The sequence below is a fragment of the Thermobia domestica genome, chromosome 10, assembly GCF_964235325.1.
Source record: "Thermobia domestica chromosome 10, izTheDome1.hap1.1, whole genome shotgun sequence".
Classification (NCBI taxonomy): domain Eukaryota; kingdom Metazoa; phylum Arthropoda; class Insecta; order Zygentoma; family Lepismatidae; genus Thermobia; species Thermobia domestica.
This window is the reverse complement of record NC_137463.1, coordinates 161,239,093-161,259,063: the sequence shown is the minus strand read 5'-3', so window position 1 is coordinate 161,259,063 and position 19,971 is coordinate 161,239,093. Positions and strand designations below refer to the sequence as shown.

The following is a 19,971-nucleotide window of genomic DNA, read 5'->3' as shown; positions in this document are numbered from 1 at the left end:
TTCTTTGATATTAGATCCCATGACTACAAGGCCGCCGATTTCTCTGTAAATTTGGGGGGAGGGGTCACTCAGACGCAGAAGGTATACATATGAGGATGTTAAGACAAATTGCATTCAAATTATGCCAAATATTATATATTCATAAATACACTAGGGGGCACATGAGCTTTGGGGGGCCCCGGGCCTCCCTCCCCCCAGGATCGGCGCCCTTGCATAACTATGACGCCGTCACAGTAGATTTCGACACCATGACTACTTAGGTCACCTATTATGTCACTTGAGGTTCTTATTATGGTCTAAGTTCGCACTAAAATTCCCATAGGAATTCGTAAATATCCGTACAATTCTCCGATGTGATTGAAATTTGGTGAAACGTTTTGAGACAGTCAATTTTATTAGGACCTTTCCCTCCACTAATGACCTAATAGATTCTTTAAGGTTAGCACAAGATAATCCATCCCCACAAAGGATTTTATTAGGATTAGAGTAATTAACTACGAGGCGACTAAAATAATCTCTAAGGTGATCTACATTCTGTCTTAAAAAGTTCGATCACCCTGTTTTCCAATGGTTTATTTGTAATTCGTGATACCTCTTGTTGTGCCTACAAAAAGCTTATCTTCTTTCCGTAACTACTTTATTCAATTGACTTGAAGTCTATATTCAATGTCACTATTCTTATCAATACAATAAACTAATTATGATAGAACAACTCATTAAAACAATTACTAAAACTGTTATCTTGTTTAAGAAATTCCTCATCAAAAATATTAATAACACGCTGTCTTTCCTCTTCCGTTATTAGCAATTTATTATCATTATGATGTACATTGAAATCAAAAAGCGACGGATCATATTTTTGCACTGTTACCAAAACAATCATAATCTCTAAAGGGCGCTTTCTCATTTTCAATACAAGATAAATTTGAAAATGATTTAGCAATGTTCGAGCATGGTTTGAACCATAGCATCACTCATATATAAATTTCCATCTTTCATTTTAAGTTATCACAAATTCGTGATCAACATTTCCAGAAAGTTTGTGGCATAGTTTAGAAAGAACAATTGTTTGACAACACCTGCTTTTCGTTCTTTAATTCCTCTTATTACCTCGCCTCAAACAACCAGTTCCATTTCTTCTTGTATCCTTCCTAAAGTTGATTGGTGTCGAATCGAAGGCACTTCAAGCATGGACATGGGCATAGGTTCTCACTCAATCATTGAGAATTTCTTTTTACATATATATATATTTCAAAAGTATTATAATTAACTATATTTCTTTGTGTACTAGAAATTTTAAAGAGTACTAGTAAGAAAGAGAAACTTAATAGCTTTTATAAACACGAATTTATTGATTTTTTGTTTCACATTTTGAATTATACATATCAGTACAGAAATGTTTCGATGCTATGGATTATGTGATGTGAATTGAGAATGTTTAAAATATTCTACTGACTAGTGTGGCTCTGAATCCAATCAATAAACGCAGACACTCTTGTATAGACAGATGGACTGTTAGGAGATCCACAAGGCAGGTTACCCCAAGAGACAATGCCAACTAGAACAGCGCCGTTCTCAGATCTTTGAGCAAGAGGGCCACCAGAATCACCCTGTAAATGATGAGAAAATACTTACTAAAATTATTTTTTTAAAGAAGGAAATCTATTTTACTTGTAGGGAGATCCAAAGAATACAATTTGGACACGAAGTACTTTTTAAAACAATTCTATTTTTTGAATATAATTAACATATTTTAACATCCTAATATGTATTTATTACAGTTATATGTAATAAGCCTACGACAAATACTAATTTTTTCGTTTTCGAGCTCTCTCCCAGTTGACCCCCAAAGTTCAAAATTACTGTACATTACGCTAATATCTTCTTACGTAATGTATTTAAAGTCAAGTCTATAACGACTTTCAATCATAGGTGCTTTTGTAAGACAAGATAACATGACAGAGGAAGATAAAGGAAAGTGAGAGAGTTGATATGTTAGTCCGGCAGTCAGCCCATGATACCGTGCATGTGCGTCCGCATAAAATATTTTTGCATTTTCATGTCCTTTACATCCTCCTAAACAATATTAGGAAGGGTGTCGCTGTTACACCCTTGGGCATTTTGCATAATACCCATTAACCCTTTCGAATCCAATGACATTAAGCAATTTTTAGGACTTTTTTTGTCAAGTATCTACTGCTTCAACACAATTCATCAGAATTTTATGGTTCATATGTCATTCTCTTTAAAATAATGCAGTCTTTCAAATGCTATAAAGATCATACTCATACAACGTACGAGAAAAGGGAAATTTAGAAAAAAATCGGAAAATTACTCTGAAAAATTCCCTTTTTCGACGTTTGGGGCAATGGGTGAAAGCACGGTACCCCAATATACATTGAAATATTGGTAATGTTCATGTCAATTATTATTTTGATATCTTATATAATGACGTCGTTATAAAATGTTTATCAATTCTCTGTGCAAGTATAAAAAAACAGGTTTCATCGGTGCATAGGTTAGGTTTTGATGCAACCTACAGGCTTTGGTACAAGTAAGCAGCTAATGTTTGATACTAATTGTCTGTAGTACTTCAATAGCCTGGATATAGTATGTAGTACTTCAGGACGTTGTCTTGTCGTCATTGGGTTCGAAAGGGTTACTATAGAAACTAAGTGCTGCTATTACTGATAAATCAAATTTAGTGCATACACCTCAAAGTTATTAACCTACCAGAAACTTGGCGTTGTGTAACACTCAAGGTTTTTTATCGATCACAAGTTGCTTTAAACACCTTCCTTACGGCCTTAAACACATATATATATAGTTTCTGTAAAAAAAAGTATCCTTGGCTTCCTGAAAGCATTGAACGAATTATATGGTCTTTAGCACTGACCTGAACACTAGTGTATGAAACTAAACAACACTTTCATTTTCACAGTCGCTGCGAGCAAAAAGAGTCTACAAGTCATGAATAAAATATTCGTATTCTCTTCGTTTACGTTTGTATTTGCAGCGGCGATTGTTTTATTTATTTATTTATTTATTTATTTTTATTACACCGTGCTTCGTCATGACGGAGATAAAACACAGTACATGATAGTTTAGCTGCATTACAACGATAATAAGCTGTTAAGAATGATTTATCATATGAACAACGACAATAAATCATATCAAACACTTCTGGAGATGCCAATGCAGTATTTGATAGCAGTAGTACAAGAATAAGAGATTTCGACGCATCTTCACGTTTCCAACCATACAAAGGGGGATCAAACTTGGGAGGATAAAATTCGCACCCTGACATCCATATGACAGTTTGAATGTGTGCTCTACGCACATTTAACTCGAACACTCCCGCTGTAGAAGGGAGACTTCTCAAATCAGGAGATGATGTAGCCTTTCGCCTTGATATCTTTGCCATCTACGCATCGACTAGTACATCAGATATATTTTCCCTCCTTTTGCTTTCGAAGAAACGAACATGAAATACTAAGTTTCTTTTACAACATCGCCGATATTTGCATGAAATTTTGCAAGTAACTTGAGTTTGTTGCCGCAGTGCACTTCCTTTTCGATGCCAAAACACTGGGCAACCGTGTCCTACCCTGAGAGAGTATGTGCATCTGGAAGAAATGCCTTCTCTTTTTCTACGCTTGCACCAACTTCGATAACGGTCCTGATAGTCCCACTGCGTTCTATAGTTAACACTCGCGACAGTTTAAGCGTGAGAAGGAAGTACATGAGAAGTATGAAAACATCGGTATTGTCGCACGTAACTTTGATACTCTTCACTCCCTTTTGGGCAATCCTCACTACTTGCTTCACTATGATCACACCTGCTTCTTCGTATGTTGTCCGCAAATCAGTTCTGTGTGCTATCTCTTTGGAGTGGGGTCCTTTCCAGTTATGACCAATTTATAGTCCAAATTTCTGATATGAACATCAGTTCTTGTTTTCAGTGACAGTAAGTACATTTTCCGGGATGAAAGTGATGTTCCCAAACTCGGCTTTTGCCTCCTGCTACCAAACTGACCAGCTCGGGCCAATCATGTGCCACTCTTAACTCCTTCAGTGTGGGTGGCGAGTTAACTCGTGTCTTCAAAACGCACCTGCTGTACTGATGGCGTATATATACGCTTTCATTTTGCTTAGGCTATTTTGTAATGCGTATGGCGAATATACTTGCCCATAGTATGAGTAATGTTATCCCGACAATATTTAGCGAGTTTGCGCTCAGCTGGTTTCAATTGTTGCTTAATTAAAAGAAGAGGAAAAAGAAAGAAATTAAAATAGAGTTTGGGCTTCGTCAAATACAGTTTTCATTCTTTCTTTTGTTTGAGAGCAGACATTATTAAATATGAACTCAACAAGAATGTTAAACTGCTCAGAGTATTTTCTGACCATTAAAACACACCTATATACATAAAGATAGAACAAAAAGTTGAAGAGAGATTAATGAAACTAGAAATTCCGTTAATGGCGGCAGCCATTTCATATTAACGTGTTTTATACAAATTGCCCAAGGGTGTCAGGGCGACACCCTTCCTAATATTACTTGGTACGGTTAAAAGATTATGAAAATGTGAAAATATTTTATGCGGACGTGAGTGCACGGTACACTCAAAATCAGGGGTTTGACGGCCGGACTATGTCTTGCGGTTGAAAGAACTTATACCACATCCTCATGATAGGCTACAATATTAACATCAGCTAATAATTCTTATGCATAGCAGAAAGCAATTGTAAATTCCACAACATCCACTTATTTATATGACTTCGTCCCACCAAAATAGTCATAATTTTCATTCTGGGAGCAGCCTCACACATGCACTAGCCTCCTGAAGAATACTAACGTGCGCATAACATATAAGCAAATGGCTCCCAATAATGAACCAAGTGATCATAAATGTTTTCACGTGGCACCTAAACTGTTAGAAGACCATTTACATATTTATTTTAACAAAACTAATTTTGTTTCATAACAATAATAAATAGTATATAAATTTGAAGCAGTGCAATCGAGTTCTTAACTTAGAATTATACATCTACTCTATAGCTATATTTTTAAATATTGAAATTGAATTTTCATCAGACACACACTATATTCTTAACTATCAAACTTAAACTTTTTTTTATCAATAAATCATTCCCAGTAATAGTTACTTACGTTGCAAGGAGCTGAACCTCCTTCGAGTGGTCCTGTGCATACGTTTGTATCTACGAGTGGAGAGTCAGCATAAATCTCAGAACATTGATCGTAAGGTACTATTGGGAGCTCCGCTTTCTGGAGAACGTCAGGCAAAATAGGGAATAAGCCAGTAGAGTCATCTGGATTAATGCTGCCCCAGCCAGAAAGAGTCACATTTCCTGTACATATTGAGAAAATTTATTATAAATGAGACGACTTACAATTCAGTCTGAAATAAAGACAATATAATTTGTTTCATTTTATTATAATTTATGTAGAAAATATTTTGTTCTTATCAGGAAAATATATTTTTACATTTAGTCAGTTTTATCAGTAGTAAAAATCTTTATTAACTATTTTATATGAGTAAATGTATTTTTGTTCGTTAAAGATAGGTTATTTTAGGTTTTCATGTTTCCTGAATCAATATTAAACATGGATGAATCTTCATTTTTGGTGAGTATTAACATTTCCATGTGTCATAAAAATATATATAAAAACTATCGAACCAAGCAAATTATTGTAAAAACATTTTAATTACCTTCAGGGATAGCTCCTGCTTCTGGTAAGCTGATAGGTTGAACAAGGTCATTGAATTCCAATGGGCTTTCCAACTTCAGCAGAGCTATATCATTGGCAGCAACACCTCTGTAATACATAAAAAGTTACTAATAGTATTTTGTATTTTTAATAACTTTTGTAATCCATATTCTATCATTAAGCTCAGGGACTAATAAGAGACACATCTAAATATGTAATTACTTACTTCTACCATCCACTAATATTGGTTACGAAATTCTAAGGTTACGATATTATTCTGTTATTACATATTGGAGAAACTATGAACATTATTCAAATTGACCAGTTTCTTCTACGTAAAATAATGCTGTAAAAGAAATGCACCGTCTATGCCCGGTTTCTTTGACAGATTTGTGCATATATATATATATATATATATATATATATATATATATATATATATATATATATATATATATATATATATATATATATATATATATATATATATATATATATTAATATGGAAATATTAAGTATAACTGAATATTTCTACATATAATAAGCTATTATTGAGATTATATAGTATTACTCACAAAACGAGACGAGACGAAAAATTCGATTCTCGAAGAATTTAATTCGTCTAGCCTCTATTCCCTAAAAACTTAAAGTTTGCGCTCTGATTTAAAAAAAAAAATCATCTAGAAGTTATCGTTCCGCGTCAAGAGGTCCAAGAATGATGTAATAAACCAATATTTAAACTACAGTTATATTGGAATAGTTTGTGTAATGAGATGCGTATCTTAAAACTTGATAAATGCTCTTTAAACGTATTTAGAATGGCATTATGATTTTATACTTTTTATACTATAAATTAAGTAACACTAAAACAGTATGTAAGATCTAAGAGTTCAGCAAAGTAGTGTTGCCCACACTCGCGAAACTTCTTGTTTCGACTCGAATTTTAAAAGACAACAACACTCGTCTCTTGGACAACACTAGGATTCTAAATATTTTAAATATCATACGTATCTGTTCACTGTATTACTGAATAACTGTGTTTATTAGTGCAGTTCACATTTCAACATTTTCGGACGCTTGAAAAATCAAAAATATGAATATTCAGTTTCAAAACTAAAACCAATTTTCCGTTTTGAAATCCGAAATCAATTTTTCGTTTTGAAATTGAAACTGACTTTCGCTTTTTTTAAATCAAACATCTGATGTAAAAATCGAGATTTAATATGGATTTTGAAATAATATAATATTTTCAAAACCCACCAACTGGCGATTTTGATCATCTCTTCATCACAAAAAATGCTTTCAGGAAAGTAAGGTTCTTGAATTAGGAGAAACATTATTTCCTTTCTTTTTATTTCTTTAAGATTACCTCTTCCAACTGGCCATGTCTTCAATTCTAACATTTATTTCCAGGTTCACATCTGTTAAGAATAATTATCCGTCTCCTTTAGCCCAACGGGTATAATGGTGGAATGTTACACTAAAATAATAATAATAATAATAATAATAATAATAATAATAATAATAATAATAATAATAATAATAATAATAATAATAATAATAATAATAATAATTTAATATTTTCATAAGTTTCTCATGAGGCTTCGGTTCTTATCTTCAAATCCAATCAATGACTTCTAGTTCACCCGCTCAAAGGCATTTCGTAGGACTACGTTGTCTTCCTTTCCGTTTTCTTTAAACCTTTCACAAATTTTATTTACTGTATTTCTCAAACTGTGGAAAAGTGAATACAAGATTTAAAACTCTGTAATATCTTACCCTGCGTAATCCTCGTGTACGGTACTTGAGGCCACTCGTATTATTTGTGCATCGCTTGGGATCCTGTTAATATTATTTGTACCAGCAACAATCTGAAAGTTATAAAAACATTTGGTATAAAAATATTCCCATAATTCACAGTAAATAAGAACTACGTTATTTTCATTAAAGAGAATTTTAATATTTTAAAATGAAATCGAGCTAGAACACTCAGTCATCTTATTTAAATTAACTTACTAACAAGGGAAGTACTTGAAGGGTACGCGGGAAGGGTCACACTAAATACACCTTACATGTGAAATATCTCACTTGAATGGGGCCTGTAGAAGGCGTGGCGACCATTTGAAGATCAGAACAAGGCAAGCACCGAAACACCAGAAAACGTGGACAAAATAGGAAATTATGATGTAATTCCTGTTTAGAGACGTGCTGAATATATAGGTTTGAAAGGTAGCTGAATACGAATCTGACATCAAATGTTTTCAAATCAAAATGGCGGATCGAACATAGTGGACACAAATTACCACACACACAAAAACTATGGATCTGAAATTGGGTATATCGAGATATTCAACATCGCTATGTATGAATCGCATACCAAAAGTGCACAATTCAAAATGACAAATCCAAAATGATGGACAAATTCCAAACACTGCTATCGAACTGAAAACAAGTAGGTAGAGTTTTTCCTGGTTGCGGAGTAGGAATTCTATGTTAAAAGTGCAAAATGCAATATGATGGATCTAATGTGGCGGACAAAAGTGCAAAAAATATGTACAGAACAGACATTTCTTACACATGTAGTAGAAAAATACGAATAGTACATAACGGGGCACGTAGGGGCTTCTGATGTTTTACAATAAATAGGGAGCGTGTTTGGTATACAATCACGTCAAAATTGAGGCATGGAATGTAGGACAGGTATTGTAACGCACATGAAGTTTTATGATACGAATAAATTGCAATCATACACAATAATTATTTTAGTACCAACTTCCTTCCTCCACCAGCGAAGAGATAAGCGGGAATCGATGTTACATATCGTTGAAAAGCTCGTACCGAGTACACTTTACGTCTGTAACATGTCGCTTGAGTGGCGCGTGTAGGGTATGCTGCAAATATTTGCAGATGCCATTTGAAAATCCGAACAATGACAGCGAAAAGTGTCTGTTGGACTTTAAAACATCATTATGCTTCCACAACCGTCTTTCCGGTTTTACATTATGCTGTCTAAATTTTTGAGCCATATGTACGACAAATGTCTATTCTCATGAGTAGAAATGGTTCCGACGCCAGATTAGTCTTGATCTGGTCTCTAATTCGAGACCAAGATGTGCTTTTCCAAATCGAGACGAGACCGAGACGGAGCCCAGGGTCGTCTCGATACATATATGTCCATTCTGTACTTTTGCACTTTTTGTCCGCCACATTGGATCAGGCATATTGCATTTTGAACTTTCAACATTGGACTTCTACTCCGCAACCACGAAACCATCTACCTACCCGCTTTCAGTTCCATAGCAGTGTTTAGCATTTTTCAGCCATTGCTAACTAACGTATGGATGTGATATTTTCTCAAAATCAGACAAATACAAAGATTTGTGTTAAGTAGAAATTTTTATCTTATAGAATTTTTTATCTTATTTATTTATTATTTGCTATGATTATTCGTAAGAGTTTAAGTTTCCTTTCAGTACTGAGATTATAATATGAGACGTGGGTCTACAGCTTAATGTCAAACCAAACAAGCTCCCATTAGAGGTCGAACTCGGGTTTCCCGCGTTGAACGCTAACCATATATCCACGACGGACCTTCGTTTAACTGACATACGCTTTGCTCCCTGTATTCAAATCTTCACTAATATGTCTGAAATAAATTCATAATGTTTTACTAATTTCCTTCTAATTTGCTTTATAAAACATTTGCCTATTATACATAGGACAGATATCGGTACTGAACAATGAATTATGATGTTCAAATTATTATTGTAATAGTAGTAAAAGAACACTCATGTTCTAAGCTTGACTTGAACCTGATATTGGGCATCTATAATGATTACAATACTATTTTTCTTATAATAAGAAACATGTACCTGTAACTACTATTAGAACGCTATAAATCAACATCTATTACTATTTCTTGTTTTTCTATTGTTTCGAAAATGTAAAAGGGAAGCAAGCTTGATGAATTATTGTTGTTTAATACTTAGTTCTCTAATCTAAATGTGTCAGGAATAATGCTGCTTATTTGTCTATATGCACATGCATAGTGAGAAAATATGAAAATGATAGCATTTAAAAATAAATAAAGGTAAATGTTTTGTGAAACGAAGTTAACAGAAGAGTGATGTGCTGACAGATTTCTTTTTTAAATTTTCATATTATTCCTTAGCAATAGGACTACAAACTAACACTAATATATTATTAACATCTTCCAACTGTGCTGAAAATATTCTGCTTTACCGTGCAGACTGAGATATAGCTATATTTGTAAGCTCAAGGAAGTACTTCGAGCATAGACAATAGTTTATCTATTTAAAAAGCTATAAAATTGTAGTCAAGATTTCTGTCGATAACTAAAAATTTTAGTTCTCAATCTATGATAAATCTTTAGTGAAAAAACGATATTTCACTCATTCTAATCCTTCACTTTTGTGAGAAAGGAAAAACTAAAAATATTTCAAAATACTATGATTAGTTACCATTCTTATCTTGTGATAACTCTCTTGATTAACAGAAAGACGGTCTTACCCTAAAATGACCCAAGTGAATCGTTTCTGTGATGCAGTGACCAGCTGTTACAATATAGTTTTCGTTCAGAATGGAACCACCGCAAACATGAGAAGCCAGTCCTAAGATGACCTGCTGCAAGGAAACTTGATATGGGAATTCACCTATAAATAAACAAAGTAATTTATCAATATACAGTACGTAAGTAAATCGTTCGGAACTCGTCGAAGAGTTGAAACTAGGAAAGTTTTATAAGGTACACTTACAAGTATTTCTAAATTTAATGTAAGTAATTAAAAAGAATATAACTTAGTGATCATTAATTGTAGCAAGTGGAATATTACAGCATTCCGAGTGCAGTGCATCACTCAATTCAATGAGGTAGAATGGAGCGGAAATCTGCGCTGGATTCATGTCACCAAAATGAGCTACAGATATTCAATTGTATTCAGGTCTGGGGATGGTGCGGGACAGTAGAGGTGTTCCACTTCATCCCAATGTTCCCCAAACCAAGCCGCAAAAGTTCCAGCTGTGTGAAAAGGCGCATCATTATCCTGCAATATGTATTATTGCCTCGCAGCACTTGGACCATAGAATGCACATGGTTCCCTAGAATGGTGACATATTCATAGCCAGAACTTGACAGTACAAGTCAGCACAGGTCCGCCACTGAAAACCAGCATATTGCAACCCATCACATCACAGATTCCCCGGCATGTTTCACGGTTGGGTAGAGACAATTACAGTTCATACATGCTACTGTAGGAGTCCGCCACTCAAAAACACAGTCCGTGGTTTGATATAAAGTGAATGATAATTCATCTGACCATATCATACGTTTTTAGTTGTTAGTGGTTCATATTGCGGGTTTACAATACTATTGCCGTAATGATTCCTTATCAGCGATGTCATCCGAGCAACCCAACCCCCGTATATGCATGCCACATAACTCACTAAGAACTGTTCTGACAAAGGCTCCGAGAGATACTACTTGAGTTTCTCCGTCGCTTGCATTGCAGTTGCACGACAGTTCTAGGTGATAATCCGCCTTAATACTTGGTTGGGCCAATTACTAAGAGCTTTCTACCGATTTGCCGTTAGGTTTGTTACCCGACATCACCTTGGACATTGTTTTTTGCGATACACTAAGGCACTTGCGACCTTTATCATGCTTGCACCACGTAACTGAGAGCCAACAATATGCCCTCTTTGGAAATAAGAAAGGCCAGCCATTTTAGACTCTCACTATCTACTCAGTTCGCTATACACTGTCGTTCTGCTGTTCTTCATATAGTAGTGTACAAGTGCACAAGTACACAACTTACCAATTTAATGGTAAATATAGGACTACACAATTTCAACCATTACAATGCAAAACAAAACTGAAATATAATAGTTTAACCATGGAACTACAGACAAAATTTTATACCTTTCAATACCAGCCGGGTCCAATGGACCCACGGTGCTTTTTTTATTTGCTTTTTCCTAGCCAATATGTACACTTTTGGAAGCGGGGAGCAATTTTTGTTAATTAGAGCCTCAATGAAATGCACTTACGTTTAATACTTTTCTCTCTGTAAGAAAATTAAAGTATATTTTTTTTTTATTTACGAAGTAATAAATACTAAGATACATAATATTGAAATATAGATTTCAGAATTGTATTCCTATGTAAGAAAAAATAAAATTATATAAAATTTCCCAAAGAGGTTTCACAAAATCGCAGTGGTTCTTTCATTTTAGGAAACAAATTAAAATCACATGGACCCATGTCCAATGAATAGCGTGTGTGCTCTAGAACCTCCCACTTCCATCGTGCAAACAGGTTCCTCACAGAAACTGCAGTGTGATGACGGGCGTTGTCATGCAAAACAATGGGTGGATTCCTTATGAAGTTGGGTCGTTTCCTGTGCAATGCAGGATGAAGATGTTGTTCCAGAAACCTGTAGTAGTACACTGCGTTTACGGTATGGTTCGGAGGTACTGCATTCCGTAATATGACCACAATGTACGTCGTATACCATTATCAGCATCATCTTCATATTCCCCGTAGTTTACGCTTACTTCCATGTTGATGCAGCTTCTTGGGTCGGGGCGATGATGGGTGGCACTATTCAGTGAATTGGCTCTTAAGTTCTGGCTCATACGAGCGCCCCAATATTTCATAAAGTGCGATAATAATGTGCCGGAACACGAGACCTTCCCGTCTGTAATGTGCCAAATGATCACCGACGAGGGAGTATCTGTACCATTTTGTACCATTTTTGAATGCCTGTAAGGTGGTGTGGTGTTCACCGGGATGCAATATATCGTAACCAAGGACATTATGCAACAAATGAAATACTGTAGTGTGGTATGTTCCTACCTCATTAGACAATTCCTTGCCAGTCCATCTCCTATCCACATTCAGCAAAGATTGAATCAATTCAATGACTGTTTCCGATCCCATGTCGACCTCCACCTGGTTCATGTTGCACACTATCACGTCCTGCACGAAATGCTGCAACCCAGAATCGCAGTCTGATACCGCAATGCGTCATTACCACATGCTTCACGTATTTCAGAGTAACATTCCTTAGATTTTTTTACACAGGCCACTTTCATTTTTATCCATGCACGTTGTTCTAACTTACAGCGGTGTGATTTGACAACCTACATTCAACACACTACACTACTATCACTGTAGCACCTACACTAGTACTGACACCCGCATTGTATAGCTTCACGCACACTATCTAGATGTGTTGCCAACAGCAGCACGAACAAAACTCCTTGTGCGAGGATAAAACAATGTTGCTTTGTCTTCTTTCCAGCCCTTCAAGCTTCACCATGATAGCTAAGAGAACATTAAAATGCTAATGCTGCCATCTACAATGCACAATTTCAACAGAAGCTGAAGCTGGAAAAATATGTTTGCACTCAATAAAGGTAAGGGTCCAATGGGCCCGCTTGGGACTTAATGCTATAAATCAGTAAACCTACCACATGACTTACAAAAATAAAATAACACCTAAGTAACAAACAAGATTCGAGAGAGGAAAAATTCAGAGAATATCAATACCTGGAAACTCACAGATCATTGTAATTACTGACAAAAGAATCCGTATGGGTCCAATGCAATGGGTTAAAAGCAATTACTAAATTAGTAAAATTTACTTTGAAGTCATGCTTACCAGGTTCTGCATCTTCTCCATAAACAATTCTAGCGCTTGGATTGAAGCGGTGAGATCCAATCTGGATTGGATGCCTTATTTTCGCACCTGTGGAAAAATAATATATTGACATAAGAGAAATATTTCGATATTCATACTAGTACATAATAAAAACAATTGATAGTACTTTAAATTCAATTAAGACAAAATGGCATTATTTATTCCACTAGTATTCTCAAGTGTCAGTATCGCTTCAACCAAGAAATAACTATGATATATTACACTATCTTTGTTTTCCCACTAATAACATAAAATATAAATCATTCAATTCATTTGTTATTCATGCACAAAGTAATGTTTAAAAGAATTAAATACAAGTTGCGCCATACAATAATCGAACATACAAAAATAGCCTACTTTCTTAACAATGTTATCGAACTATGATAATACTGTAAAACGTCTTTTTGCCTGTTTAAACCAGCTATATGCGATTTGTATTTGTGTAAGTGTGTGACAAATACATGTACTGCGGAGTCGTTGTAAAAAACTGTTAAACACTCTAGAAAATGTCCCATACTGCAGTAGCAAATAAATCAAGAGTTAATCTTTCCTACTAGCTTCTTGCTGTTCTGTCAAAAACCAGAAGCATTTTTCAAAGCACTTTCCCCGTTTTCTGATCCTTGGTTAAAATTAATCTCAACCTTTATTTGTTTATTTGAAACATGGTTAAAAGAAGTTGTGTGGTGACATGTCTATCATTTCTCACCAGTGCAAGAAATCTATCAAGGTTTTCATTCCTTGATGTTTGAGTGAGTCCTGACCTTAAATCATTTTCAATATTTTCCGGTCTATATTTGAAACTGTTGTACCATATTATACCTGCTTGCTTGACGATGTCCTCACCATCTGCAACTTTTCGGTAAAAGATTTATCCAACTTTTATGTTACGAAAATTGTATGTTAGAATAATTTTATATTTCCGTGTACGTGTTTCGTATGAGGACTTTATGCATTTGTCGCAGACTTACCCAGATACAAATTAGATTAGACTGATTTAAGCAGGCACTAACAGGAGGCTCAGACAAACATCTTTTTACTGTTATGATGCACTAAACTTTTTAGTGTTACTTTATGGGCGCACTTTGTTGCATTACTGTTCGTTAGATTAGATATTTTACATAGCAGTTTTCTTTTAATATGTCTATCCATGTATGTCATGTGTATGTTTGTTTGCATACATATATCACAAGTCTTATAATAATGTATCGCTTGATTGATATTGAGTTCCACCTGACTTTTCGTTAAAAAGGAGCAAACACTGAAAAACTAAGTACGACCATCAATGAAGAATAAATTTGCAACTTAAGTCATCTATAATGAGACGGAATATGTCTGCTGCTCTTCCAAGTTTTGATTTTAACATGAGTGTAGTTTCCGAAACAATTCGAACAAGATCGAATAATAGAAGCGCATATGACCTTGACGTAAGATTTAAAATAAAAATGCTTATCGTCAACATGTTTATTGTCTGCTCTTATCTAATCTAATAAGTATGTTCATTATAATCCACGTGGTAGATAATTTCCTTAGCACGTGTGAATTCATATACGAAATAATCTTATAGTAAATTGAAAACGTAATGACATGCTTCCAGAGTGAATGTTAATGCTTTTAACCACGTTTCTGTATATATCAGGTGTTTTAAAAATGGCGCCCATGGACCAAAGAGCATTATTCTACAAGTAAAAATAAAGCGATATATATATATATATATATATATATATATATATATATATATAGATATATATATATATATATATATATACTGTATATATACCTTTCCAGTCCTCATCTGGAGACACAAATTGCACTATGTGGCAACGTCGCAAATAAAGAACCATAGATTAGATCTATCAATCTCTCAAATCGATTCTTTCCGGATGGCGGCTAAAGTCAATATTGATTGACACTAGCGTCACTTATTAGTGTAGCAATCGATTCAACTGCTTGTTGTATTCGTACTCGTAGAGTAATGCTAATGGCTCCAAGTTAATCTGCTACGTTTCCACATTGTGAAATTTTGATTCCTCATAGAAGCTGAATTAGGTCCCGGAGGGCATATCATCATATGACATTTTCGCTTTATTTTGGCCCGTAGAATAATGCTCTGTGGTTCGTAGGCTCCGTTTTTAAAGCACCCAATATATATATAAAAGCATTTTCTGACTGAAGGTGTTCTCCATTTGAATTACAATTTAAAATTTAGTTTGGGCTTACAGGAAATTATAAGCATTGAACTGAAATGTTCTATGTCGGTTTTTCACGACAAAATGGCTATACCATTTAAAATAAATTTTCGAACATAGCACCAGGCTCGAGCCGGGTTTCTATCATTTCACTTCGCTTAAAAAATATGTACCCTAACTAGAAAGAAGGTTTAAATTGGCTGTCAAAATTATAATATCTCACTAACTTCTGTAATTACTGAAATGAAACTCGGCATATTAACTCCTCACTAAACTTAAGTGAATACATATTCCAATGTTTTTGAATATTTCATCTGCAGAGGTGAAAAGAAACAATTTCTATAATATTTTAATTTCCGATTTAATTTCCTATCCTTGCTAATCTAATTCATTCATGATTGAAATTACTACCTCTATCTAACCTTGCTTTAAATTATCCTTCCACCTTCTTCCCTTAATACCAAAAGTTCTTCTTCCCACTGGTCTACGTACTCGTCATGAATGTCCTACTTAACTCAGACGCCTTGAAGCACTCATATTAATATAATGGAATTTTGAGATTTCACCTTCTTCATTCCCCAGTTTGTTAGTCTAAATTTAAATACTTTCCTCAAAACTTGATTGTCCAACACCATCAACCTCTCTTCATAGAACTACAAGATTACCTCAATGAATAGCGTTTGATCAATGGTAACTACTTATCTTCGAAGTGATTAAGAATATTCAATTGCATTAAAAGTAAACATATGGAAGTATTCTTGTACTCATAAAACCTTCCAAACATGTACTTGCCGTCGAAATTGTGAGATCGAGAAAGTTTTCTTTACATTTGAAGAAAGAATAATCTAAGACAGAATACAATTCAATTGTATTAAAACTTAAAATGGCAGAATACTGTACTCAAAACTTTTCTTCAATATCGTCAGTTCATTTATAAAATTAAACAAAAAAAAAATACTAACGATCTTCTAGGACAATGAACGTTTTTCAATATATTTAAGAATCATTGTTCAGAAAAGTGTCTAAAATAATCTACGGATACACTTCTTTTTTAAAAACTGTCCATACACATGCTTGCCTTCGAAATATTAAAATAGAAGATTTCGTTAGATGTCAAAAATAAATCTAAGAAAACACACAGTCCAATTGCATTCAACTTCCCGAAAAACATTCTTTTTCGAAGTTGCTCTGACGTGCATGATGCACACTGGAGTGTTCAAAATCATTAAATAACGGTATGGAACTTATTGAAGGCGTAGGAACATCGTAGAAAATCGGTTGTACGGCACGAGGCAACTTCAGTGTTGTCAGTTGGTCTTTTGTGAGTGTAGTGAAACATAGTGTACTGTAGTAATAACAACCCGTGAATTTTATGTCCCACGGTTACGCCGGCTAGGCTAAAGGAGACGGTGGTGATGAAATAATGAATGAAATGACGGAATGAAGAAAGTGGGAGGAAATGGTAGAACCCCGAGAAAACTCACGCACACGGTCTTTGTCCACCACAAAGTTCATCTGGCGCAAACTGGAATCGGACCAGGTACTCCAAGCACCAGAGGTGAACGCTCTACCTCTGAGCCACCGCGGCCCCCCGAAAGTTTGAGTGAAGGATGGTACTTGTTGATAGACGAATAAGGTATACATTTTGGAAGTCATCTGGGGATTGAACTCTCCTTGCTCTACAGTATCAACCTAACCCAGGGCGCAACATTTTCGGTCTCCAGGTTGCCATTGGTGACTAGAAATTTAGAGCTGATGACCAGTGTTCAGTAGTTATGGTTTCTGCCTAAACTAACATGGCTCCGTAGTTTCTGTTTCGCAGCTCACAAATGTTCAATATGGAGAGCAAGAGTTCCATAAGTATAAAACCAAAGCTATCAACAATGCGAAAATGTACATAGAACGGTTGCAATCTGTATCACCAGAGGTAGTTCTGTCAATTCATGTATTTTTGACACTTTGGATTGGCCTCCTAAAGGGAAAATTCTTGAATTTGGTGTGGAAGAAATAAAACTGCTCTTTAAGTAGGCCTACTTGCAACCAGATTTATAATGTAAAAGTGGATATTGTCTTGCAGAGGGGGCAGAATATAAACTTTTGTTTTCTTCATTAACGTTGAATTAGACACTAAAAAGATTTACAGTGAAAACTTCATTACGAGATTCCTAAATTTGCTTCAATTGTCACATTTTTTGAAGTTTTACCTGTGAGTACTGTTTCATGTGAAAAAGGCTTCAGCAGTCTCAACAGAGTTAAGACTGCCTACAGGAATTCACTGAAGACTGACACACTGGATAATTTGCTGACAATTTCCATCAATGGCCCTTCACTTAAGGACTTTGATTCGAAAACTGCAATCGACAACTGGTAGTTAGTTCAGTGCAGAGAGAGAGAGAGGGAGCGTAATACGAACGTGAAGTCTTAAGGTAAGATATTTTTAACATGTATATGAATAGTCCAAATAAAAATTGATTATCCTGAATCTAATTTTTTGGTTTTGAAATTTTATGTCCTGATGTGATCTCTTTCTTTATCAAACCAAAGGCCGTGGAGGGGGAGAAGGACTTCTAATAATTTGTACGTGAGAGATACTGGCGACCATCATTTTTGGATTGGCGGTGCGTCTGACTGAAATTTTGCGCCCTGACCTAACCTAACCTCAAGGATAGACCGCGATTAAAGCATTGGAGGGATTACAACCCATCAGCAACAACATAGTTGACGGCTACGTATGCTAAATGACCACGACCGGCCACGTCTGGGTAGACTCATAAGGGCAAACAGGCAAACAATAATGTGTGGACTCACACAATGAATCAATACAGGATGTCTCAGCAACGTATCTTAATGGTCAATAACGCTTAATTATATCTCCATAGGATATTGCAGCCGCAGACCGACACAAGTATCGCTACTAATCGCTGATTATCATCTGCTGAGGCTTGCGTGAGCTCGAGACTTAGGACTTAGAAGACTGGTAACGTGTAGCGTGATTAGACGAGTCATGTTTCCAATCGGTATGTACAGATGGTAGGATCTTGGTATGGCCCAGATTCAATTAAGCCATGAACCAAAGTGGTTAACAATGCATTTTCCAAGCTGCTGATGGCTCCGAAATGGTTTGGGGCATGTTTACATTATATGGTTTGAGTTCTGTGGTCTGCTTGAACCAAACATTGACCACTCATTGCTATGTTCAGCTTGTTGGGACTATCTACAACTTGGCACTAGCTTTTTTTCCTCTGGCAACATTATCACTTGGCACAATGGTGCGCAACTGCTCGTAAGAACAATCTGGCCATATACAAAACATGGTTTGCTTCTCTATATCTCAAACCTGAACCTCATCGAGCACATGTGGGATATTATCGAATGGACTATTTGTGCCCACAATTCTCTGTCTGCAACAATCACCGAATTATGGAAGGCAATTCAGCCTCCATTTCTGCCCATCCCTTCAACGGACTACTGCCAACTTGTGACTGTCAAGTCGAGATGCTGCATTTCTCCATCCTGAGGAGGTTTCCCACATTATCAGGAATACCATGGTCCATGTCTCATGATTTTTGTCACTTCACTGTCAAAAGAATCCATAGTCTTCACTTTTGAACAATATAGTCTAGAAGTGTATTTTGCAAGACTACAGTCAGATATAAAATATATTTCAATAGACTTACCCAATGCAGAGCAGACGAGTAGTGCTGCCAAAATGAGCTTCCCTGCCATTTTCAGTCAAAATGTGAGTTACCTTAGATCACGGTCATCTATTTATACCTGAAGATAGAATTGGGATTAGTGATAAGTTCAGAGAGAACACTATATACTTAAAAATGTCTTTTAACGTTAGCAATTAATGTATCGCACAAGGACGGACCTTGAGACATACACAATAAAGTCCTCATTGAAATGAAGTATCCTGATAATAATTATCTTATAGATTTTTCGTATGGTTGATTATTTTCTTACTAAATATAATAGATGGAATTTATCAAAACAAAGTATAAATTGTCACATTTTAAGTCAATCAAATCTTGAAAACGATTTTATATGTCAAGGAGTAGCCCTGGGAAATTTATTGAGATATGGAATATATCTAATATATAGAATGAATAGGATAAGTGTTACTTAACCAGTATGTATAATATTTTTGTTCGAAAGAAGAATATTGATTTTGATAAGATTATTTTATTCACATTTATAATTCATTTTTAACATAAAAATGGAAGGAAGGGAATAGTTTCAACTTTCTTATAGCAATTAATATTGCATACAAATTTTACGTGTAAGAACTCTTATCTCTATTTTCATTAGAAATAGTAGAACGAACATCAAT

At 35.2% G+C, this 19,971-nt stretch overlaps 1 protein-coding gene across 1 annotated transcript; it reads right to left on the bottom strand.

Moving 5' to 3' along the window:
• Window positions 1-1,328: 1,328 nt before the first annotated feature.
• On the bottom strand, window positions 1,329-19,429 carry LOC145662098 (trypsin-1-like). The gene is made up of 7 exons (XM_081727434.1): window positions 19,316-19,429; window positions 13,414-13,500; window positions 10,262-10,404; window positions 7,511-7,602; window positions 5,733-5,839; window positions 5,171-5,370; window positions 1,329-1,610 (listed from the first exon to the last, which is right to left on the bottom strand). The coding sequence occupies exons 1-7, from the start codon at window positions 19,362-19,364 to the stop codon at window positions 1,449-1,451; spliced, it is 840 nt and encodes a 279-aa protein (XP_081583560.1). The 5' UTR covers window positions 19,365-19,429; the 3' UTR covers window positions 1,329-1,448.
• Between the last annotated feature and the right edge of the window lie 542 nt (window positions 19,430-19,971).

Bases quoted from the DNA above. Each gene is read 5' to 3' on its own strand.
- LOC145662098 (XM_081727434.1), bottom strand. From the start codon at position 19,364: ATGGCAGGGAAGCTCATTTTGGCAGCACTACTCGTCTGCTCTGCATTG. The intron at 10,405-13,413 runs GTAAGCATGACT...GTTTATTTATAG, and splicing joins TGGAGAAGATGCAGAACCTG to GTGAATTCCCATATCAAGTT. The intron at 5,371-5,732 runs GTAATTAAAATG...CAATATGTACAG, and splicing joins AGCAGGAGCTATCCCTGAAG to GAAATGTGACTCTTTCTGGC.